The sequence below is a fragment of the Sarcophilus harrisii genome, chromosome 3, assembly GCF_902635505.1.
Source record: "Sarcophilus harrisii chromosome 3, mSarHar1.11, whole genome shotgun sequence".
Classification (NCBI taxonomy): Eukaryota; Metazoa; Chordata; class Mammalia; order Dasyuromorphia; family Dasyuridae; genus Sarcophilus; species Sarcophilus harrisii.
This window is the reverse complement of record NC_045428.1, coordinates 10,794,252-10,803,140: the sequence shown is the minus strand read 5'-3', so window position 1 is coordinate 10,803,140 and position 8,889 is coordinate 10,794,252. Positions and strand designations below refer to the sequence as shown.

Below are 8,889 nucleotides of genomic sequence, written 5' to 3'. Positions count from 1 at the left end.
CATCAGGATTGTCTGAATGCATCCTAAAATTACATTAATTGGTGGTGGGGAGAGCTCCTATATAGCACTGTTATCCCACATTGAACTCGAGGTCCACTAAGATCCCATTATCTTTTTCATAAATTTTTTAGCTTTGGTCTTCCTCTGCCCCTCGCCATCATCTTGTACTTTTGAAGCTGATTTTTTGTTTCCAAGTCTCCGACATGTAATCCTGTTAAATTTTATCATATTATATCTGTCCCCATCACTCTATCCTATTTTAGATTTTAGATTTTTCTCCCTCTAGATTTTTAGATTTATTTAGAAGCTCCATCCAGACTTACCACTCGCAAAGCTCTCTCCACTTTGACCACCTGGAATGAGGAGGCACTGACATGATCCTGCTTGTAGTGCTTGAGGGCTTTCTCTGCCTGCTCCTTATATGATTCTGGATCTTCAAAGTAGTCAATAATGGTAGGCCCGGGCCTTTTGTTGGTCAGTGCAAAAGAAGCTGTAAAACATGATGAACCCCAACCACGTAAAGGGAAAGAATAAGCACCAAAATAGAAATGGAATTATAGAACAGCCAAGCTTAGTCCTGGGGGAAAAAATATAAGAAACATCTCCTTCTCTTCTTTACAGAAGCGGGGACTACGATGGTAGAGAACATCATTTACCGCTGGATGGATCGATATTTGTTAAATTCACTTTCCTGCTTTGCTTTGCTTTTTCTCAAACTTTTTTTTTATTTTTTGTAATTGTGGGTTGCTCTCTGAACGGAGGAAAGGGATGGGTATGTAGGAAAATGAATATACATGATATAAAAACAATAAATATTATTTTCAAATTCTCTACTAGGTGACACCGAACCCAGGAACCCAGGCTGACCTGAAGAAGGGGTTCAGAGCGGGTGTCTGTGTCATCAAAGAACTCCACCTTCCTTCTGGGCAAAGACCTCCACTGGATGCTCACCATTCTGGGCAAGCACACGGATGCCCAGAGCCATGCCCACTGCTGAACCTGGTTTTCAACCCAGCATTTCTAACTTCATCTGTTTCTGTCTTTCTATGTCTCTGTCTGTCCATCACTCTCTCCCTTCTTTTCTGTCTGTCTCTGTCAGTCTCTGTCTGTCCATCTCTCTCTCCCTTCTTCTCTGTCAGTCTCTGTCTGTCTGACCATCCCTCTCTCCCTTCTCTGTCTGTCACTCTCTGTCTGTCCATCCCTCTCTCCCTTCTTCTCTGTCTGTGTCTCTGTCACTCTGTCTGTCTGTTGTCTGCCTCTCTGTCTCTGTGTGTGTCTCTCTGTCTCTCTATCTCTGTCTCTCTCTCTGTCCCTCTCTCTCCATCTGTCTCTGTCTCCCTGTTGGTCTGTCTCTTGCTTGGTGGTTTTAGCTCACAGCTTCCTTTTTCTTAGCCTAAACAGCCACAAATCTGAGCTATATTTAAAGATCCCATGAGACAAAGGTCAGGAACTGCTGCTTTTACTGGTCTTCACATTAGTCCCCCTCACCCCCTCTGAATTACTGCAGTGGCCTCCTCAAGTCTCCCTTTCTCAGCTTTCTTCTCTCCTCCAATTTATCCCCAGCACAGCTGGCAAAGTGATTTTCCTAAAACATAAACTGATCAGGTGACTCCCCTCCAGATAAACTCTAGTGGCTCCCTATTACTTCTAGGATCAAATACAAATTTCTCTGGTGTTCAAAGCTTTTCACAGCCTGGCCCCAATATGCTTTTCTAAAGCCATCACACTATGTGTGTATTTGTGTGAATATATATGTGTGAATGTATATGAATGTATGTCTCTGTGAGTCTGAGATTTGTCTAGTCATTAATTCCGCTTTTCCTCCATTTGAGTCCTTCTGGGTGGGACAGGATGGATGGAGAGCAGGGGGGGCTAAGAGGGAAGCCTGAGATCGCATTGAATCCCCCGCACCACACACGGGCAGCCCCCGACCCATACCAGAGCTTGTCGTGCAGTTGAACTCAATCAGCTCGTCCAGTTCCCTCTCACAAGAGGTGTTAGGGTGGGTGATGGCCACCACTTTGCATTTCCCGATGACCTGGAAGAAGAAAAAAAACTCCCTCTTTATTTCCTTGGATCTCCTGCCTTCTTTGGGATCGGGGGCAAAGATGGGACGCTCCTTGAGATCCTGGGCAGGAGTCACTTCACTTCACTGGTTAGGTTTTAACTCAAAGAATCCTCCTCAAGCCTTTCCTCTATACCTTCCTTAGCGGCGTGACCCTGGACTCAGCCTCAGTTTCCTCAGCTGTAAAATGTGGAAAATAACCACCCCATCCATCCCCGTTGCTGTGAGAATCTAATAAAATAAAATAGCTAAAACACACGATAGTTGTGATTACAGTTATATTTCCTGGGAGGGTCAGACCAAATCTCCCAAGATTATTACAGACTTGTAAGGTTTCTTAAGGGGTTTTAGAGAAAGAGAAAACAAGGGTTTATTTATTAAGCATCTACTATGTGCAGAGCACTGGGCTAATCACTTTACAAATATATTTTCCTCTGATCTCCACCATAATCCTGAAAGGTAGATGTTATTATTATTAATATTAGAGGCTGAGGCACATGGAGCTTAATGAAGTGCCTTTCTCAAGGTGACTCAGCTAGGAAGTTTTGGAGGCTGGATTGGATTCAGGGCTGCTCGTTTGTTTCTAAGATCAGCTGCCTTCCTGCTGAGCCACTCAGCTGCCTCTGGACAGGGCCCGTACTGGAGCCAGCTTGAACTGGTTGTTGAGACATGATTGCTAAATTTCCAGCGTGAATATTTACAGCTCAGAAATCCCTACAAATCAAGGGAGTAACATATTGTTTCATTGATGGTCTAGACTCAAGAAAATGATGCAGAAAATATCAATAATTCAACTTAAATTTTAAAGTATGTCCTGTGTATATTGGATGCTGGAGGTGGAGCTGGTTGTTAAACACTGACCAGGACAGCATTGGCTATAAGGAGCCACTAGGAAGATAAAAATTGTAACCCCAAACATTTTCAAGAGAAATTCAATTTTCAATCTGAACATAATTGTTTTTCTTTCTGAAAATACAACTTCAAATTTAAAGAAATGATCTTGTATTGATGGATTGACAGAGTGAGGGGTGTGTTGATGAATGTTTAACAATCAGCTCTCCAAACATATATATATATATATATATATATATATATATATATATATAAACACACACTCACAACACACTTCTAAGTTTAACCTACATTATTACCATTTTCCCCATCACTTTTTAAAGTCTACATAAGCAACAAAACAAGCAGGATGATTTATAGCATTTGCCAATTTCCATGACATAAATGCTTCTGCTGGATATTTAACAATGGGCTTCCCCAAGCTGGGAGCTGCCTCCAGGATACCCTTGGACCCAGCCTTGAGAAGAGGACCATGGGCCTCCTTTCTGAATAACTGGAGCAGCATCTAAGGTGGACCTCATTATATGATGGAGTTCCCAAGTGACAGGAGGCAGTCTTGACATTAAGAACTGTGGACCATGGGGCACTTGGGGCGATGTAGGCAGCCTCCAAAGCCCTTAGGTCAGTGGAGCTCCAAGCTGTGGCTGAAATGGAAGGACCTGGGACCATCTCTTCCTCCCAGGAGCCTCACCTGGACCTCAAGGTAGAAGGCCAATGGACTGATTGCCCATGTTGAATGGAGGACTTTCCATCCAGCCCACAGGGAGACCAAGAGAAGGACCAGAGAGATTGCTGGGGGCTTTTTTCTCTGTTGTTCTTGTACATTAGTCAAAAGAGCCCCCCGGGAACGTTTGCATGCCTGCCACAGATGAGAACAAGTATTGGTCTTGACTACTTACCACTTCAGAAACTATTCTGATACCTTCCTCTCTGCATTCTTCTTTGTGTGTCCTGGATAGGACAGAACAATCAGATTCTATCACGTCCAGGACCAAATAGTGGATAATGGCAGATTTCTGCAGAGAGACAAGAAAACACACCTTTTAACAAATTCATTTGGATCCCATCCCCCGAGCGTTTCCTAAGTGCCCACTTTGTGCTAAACAGGAAACAAGGCCCTGGGGATGAAATGACAAGAGACTGAAATAGTCCTTTCCCTCAAGAAGCTTATATTCCATCAGAGGAGAGAATGAATCAAGCTATAAGCATTTATCAAACACCTGCTGTATGCTGTATACTAGAGGGTATGCTAAGTGCTCAGGAAACAAAAACATAAATCAAACACTCTCCATCCTCAAGAAACTTGAGTTCTATTATGAGAATTCTTTATAAGAAAATTATTATTTATAATTATTAAAAATTATTAAGAAAAATTATTAAGCACTTATTGTATACCAAGTATTAATTAAGACAGTGGGGAATCCACAGACAAACTAAATAATCCCTGCCTTCAAGGATTCTCAATATTGCCCTCAATATTCTCCTGGAAAATCACTGATTTTAATTTTTAAAAATCTGCGTCATTTTTATTTAGGGAATAAAACAAGCATTTTCATAATATTATAAAGTTTTTAAAAATAATTGCACATGAAATTGTAAATCAGTTATCACTTTTAAAGATTAGAGAGAGCCTCTCCATAAATGACCTTGGAAGACAAGTCAGTACAGGTGGGATGAATATTTTCTTTAGGGGGCAGCTAGGTAGTGCAGTGGACAGAGCTCCAGCCCTGAAGTCAGGAGGACCTGAGTTCAAATCTGGCCTCAGACATTTAACACTTTCTAGCTGTGTGACCTTGAGCACTTAACCCCAATTGCCTCAGCAGCAGCAGCAGCAGCAGCAGCAGCAGCAGCAGCAGCAGCAGAAGAAGAAGAAGAAGAAGAAGAAGAAGAAGAAGAAGAAGAAAAGAAAAAGAAAATGAAGATTGCTTTGTGCTGAAGGGAGTAAGTCTGGAAAGACTCACATGACCAAGTGAGTGATGCAAAGTGAAGTGAACAGAACCAGGAAAACACGTCCATAGAAACAATAATATTGTGCAATGACTTGACTATTGTACAATGATTCAAGGAACATTAAGGGTTTAATAGGTGCCAGGAAGTGTGCAAAAAGTTAAGGATATAAAAAGAACTAAGAGACAGTCTCTGCCCTCAAGAAGCTCACAGTCTAATGGGAGATCAGTAGTGAGAGTGAAGGAAGGAGAGTGTTCCTGCCTGGGGAAGGGTCAGAGGAAATGGCCGGAGTTAAGTGATAGAGCATTTTCTTTGAGAGATAGAAAGGAGGCCGGTGTCATTGGATCAAAAAGTATTTGTCAGGAATAAAGTGTAAGAGGACTGGAAAGGTGAGATGGGGCTGGGTTATGACTTTGAAGGCCAAACAGAGCCTTTTTTGCTTGCTCCTTGAGATAATAGGGAACCCCTAGAATTTAGTGAATAAGGGGGACTTGGTCAAATGTGCTTTAGGAAAATCACTTTGGATACTGGATGGAGAAGGAACTGGAATGGGGAGATCTTTGAGTCAGGAATGGTGGGGGTAAAACCTAGAACACTCATATCACAGGTCTATTAGTCAGTATTTTATAAAAGCACACATTAAGATCTAGGAAGCATGACAGTATCATAAGATTTAGAGATAGAAGGGAACCCCAGAAGCCACCTAATTCATTTTTGAGGGGAGTAAACTGAGGCCCAGAGAAGGGAAAGTGACTTTCCTAAGATAAGGATTCAAGGAGGTACTCTGACCCCACTGATCCAGGGTCCTTATCTGTCCCACCACCCAGCTTTCATGTAATTTCCAAATTACATCTAATTATTAGTTTCTAATTGTTCATGGGCAAGGGGACATTTCACCTTTCATAACAAGTAAAATGGGAAGGGAGGGAGGTATTAAGGATAATTATGAAAATATTTTAAAGAAGTCTTAAATTAAAAATAAATTTTAAAAGTGTGAAATAGTTCATGTTTATAATATACTTATGGTAAACTGCCCAAGAAAATCAAAACATTTTCAGCATCTGGTTTTTATTGCTTTCCAAAAGGACCTTCCCCACCCAGCAAAATATTCTGGCTAACAAGTGTACTTAGCTGTTTGTAGATTTTTAAAAAACGAGCATTTATGACATGCCTACTACGTGCCACACACGCTGCTAAATGCTTTACAATTATTATCTCATGTGATTCTCACAACACACCTTGGAAGTAGGGACTATGACACTTAACACTTACTTATTCCCATTATTCCCATTTTACAGTTCAGGAAACAGAGACAGACAAAAGTTAAATGCCTCATTCAGGGTCACTCAGCTGTTAAGTGATTGAGGTTGGATTTGAATTCATTTCTTCTTGACTTTATGATTCTATTCATTGTACCACTCCACTGCCATAGTACAGAGATGTCCTGCCTCATCCTTTTCCTCTCCTACTTTTGTTACATAAAGAAGATGAAGAGTCTCTGAAAGATAAAGGAGCTCCATCTTATGGAGAAATACCCTGAACGAATGATGTCAAATGAATAGAATGGATAAAATTATATCATAAGAAATATTAGATTATTAGAAATAATAGAATTTGGAAAAATTGGGGATGGCTTTTTTGAACCGATCCAGAGTTTACCAAGCAGAACCCCAACCACGATTTCCCCAGTTATTTTGCAAAAGAAAATAGTCCAGGATGACGGCAGAAGTCTGATTCATGGAGTGATTATTCAGGTTTCCAGAGAGCTGATGGTATGACATCCCACCTCCCTCCTCTCACCAGAGAAGTGGGGGGCCACAAGGGCAGAATGAGACACGTATATGTGGTCATGCATGGCATGGGATGGATTTATTAGAAGGATAATATTGCTGAGAAGTGACATCACCTTGGAATTCATAGGCACTTTAAATCAATTTTTTTTCCTTTTTTTAAATAATAGCTTTTTCTTTTCAAAATATAGGCAAAGATAGTTTTCAACATTCACCCTTGCAAAACCCTGTGTTCCATATTTATCTCTATCCCTTCTTCTACCCCCACTCCTAGAGAGTAAGCAATTCAATATATGCTAAACGTATGCAATTCTTCTATACATATTTCCATATTTCTCTTGCTGCACAAGAAAAATCAGATCAAAAAGAAAAAAGAAAAAAGAAACGAAAAAAGCAAGAAAACAACAATGATAAAGGTGAAAATATTATGTTGGGATCCACATTCAATCTCCTTAGTCCTCTTAATTTTGTCAATTTTGTAATAGAATACAATGACATACAAGAATAGACTAGAACCCTCAATTTTATAACAGCTAATGTTTATATAATGCTTTACAACTTGCAAAGTAACTCGCATGCATTATCTCATTGCCACAATTTAGCACGTAATCATAAAGTCTCATGTGCATCGCTATTGTTTTCCCAATTAAATTATAATTAACCTAGATTATTATAAGGTATAAACTGTCCAGGTACTGAGGCAGCTCAGTATAGGGGAGTAATTCTTCCTTTTTTAAAGTCATGGGTTCCTTTAGTAGAATGGTGAACCCCTTTTCATGGAGCCCTTCTTACAACTGAGATCTTAAATGCACAAAATAAAGTGTTGAGGATTACCAAAGAAGCCAAAGATTAATGAAAATAAACATCTAGTAAATTTTTCACTTAAATTCATACACTCAACAATCCTGAATGCCTTGGGGTTGGGGGTCCTGCCACCCAGGTTAAGAACTCTTGATATCATGGAGAGAGAATTAGATTTAGAGGGAGAAAGACTTGGGTTTTACCTACATTTTTGACACTGGCCATTTAACTTCTCTGAGCCTACATTTCCTCATCTGGAAAATAGGGATCATAATGCCATTAGCATCTACCCCATAGGGATGATTAAAATGAAGCTCAAATGAAATAATATCTACAAAGCAACTTAAAATACTGTGTAAATATTAACTATTTTGCTAGAATAATACACATGGATTGACTAATATTTGAACAAACACTGGTAACAAACAATGATTTAAAGGTAGAAAAGTTACTAAGTCATCCCTCCCCTTTGATCTGGTCATCCCACCAGAGCACATAGGAACAGGTCAAGGGCAGAAAAAACTAACCCAAATCTCAGCAGTACTTTGTTGTGGTAGCAAAGGACAACGAACAATTGATTAGGGAAAGGGAGTATTTCTGAACCCTTAGGAGAAAACAAATGTCAAGAACTCAGAGAATATGAAGAGTTCTCTGGACCTCAGGTTCATGAAGGTTTCTGAAGTAAATGGAGAGCTTGACAAAGGGATGAAGACCAAGAAAGCTGAGCCAGCAGAATAGGACACACTTGACCGCCATGGTCTCATGGTCTTACTGCAAAGGCAATAAGAGCCAGGGGTGCTAATGGGCAAGGGCACCAATAAGACATTCAAAGCACATTCACTCCTCTCTTTGCTTTCCATCACAACCTTTGTGGGTGACTCAGTTTCCTCTCCCAGGAGTCCCCTAAAGCAGTGAAGACAAGGGTCCAGTCTTAGTGCCCTTCTGCTAAAATAAACTCTAGAGTATTTCCTTTAGTAACTGAATTGAAAGAAGCAGAGATGCTCAATGATGAACGCATCCTCCCACCACACACACACACACACACACACACACACACACCCCTCTAGGGCCTATAACTGAGAGCTCAGTCCCAGCTGCCTTTGGGACCCTTGCTCACCTCTTCATGAACATCAGTGTGGGCGTCGGCGACCCTCAACAACTGGAATTGGAAGCCTTCGGTTCGCCTTTCATTGATCAGATGGAGGATTCCCTCAGCCTTGGGCACTGCTGCATCGCAATCTGCAGGACTCAGTGAGAAGGAAGGTCCTGCTGAGGCCAGAAGGAGCAGGAGGATGGCCGGCACCCTCATCGTCTCAAAGCATGGAAACCGTCTGTGCTATGGGCCACAGGGGCAAGAGCCAGAGGGCAGAATTTATAAGACGATCTCTTAGAATAAAAAAAAGGCAGCAGGTCCCTATAAAAGGGACACTTTTT

The 8,889-nt window shown here is 41.0% G+C and overlaps 1 protein-coding gene across 1 annotated transcript; it reads right to left on the bottom strand.

Annotated features, from left to right (window-relative positions):
- Positions 1–281: 281 nt before the first annotated feature.
- On the bottom strand, positions 282–8,889 carry LOC111719988 (histidine-rich glycoprotein-like). Its single transcript, XM_031957532.1, has 4 exons — positions 8,573–8,889; positions 3,817–3,933; positions 1,939–2,038; positions 282–490 (listed from the first exon to the last, which is right to left on the bottom strand). Exons 1-4 carry the CDS (start codon positions 8,762–8,764, stop codon positions 297–299), a joined length of 603 nt encoding a protein of 200 aa, XP_031813392.1. The 5' UTR covers positions 8,765–8,889; the 3' UTR covers positions 282–296.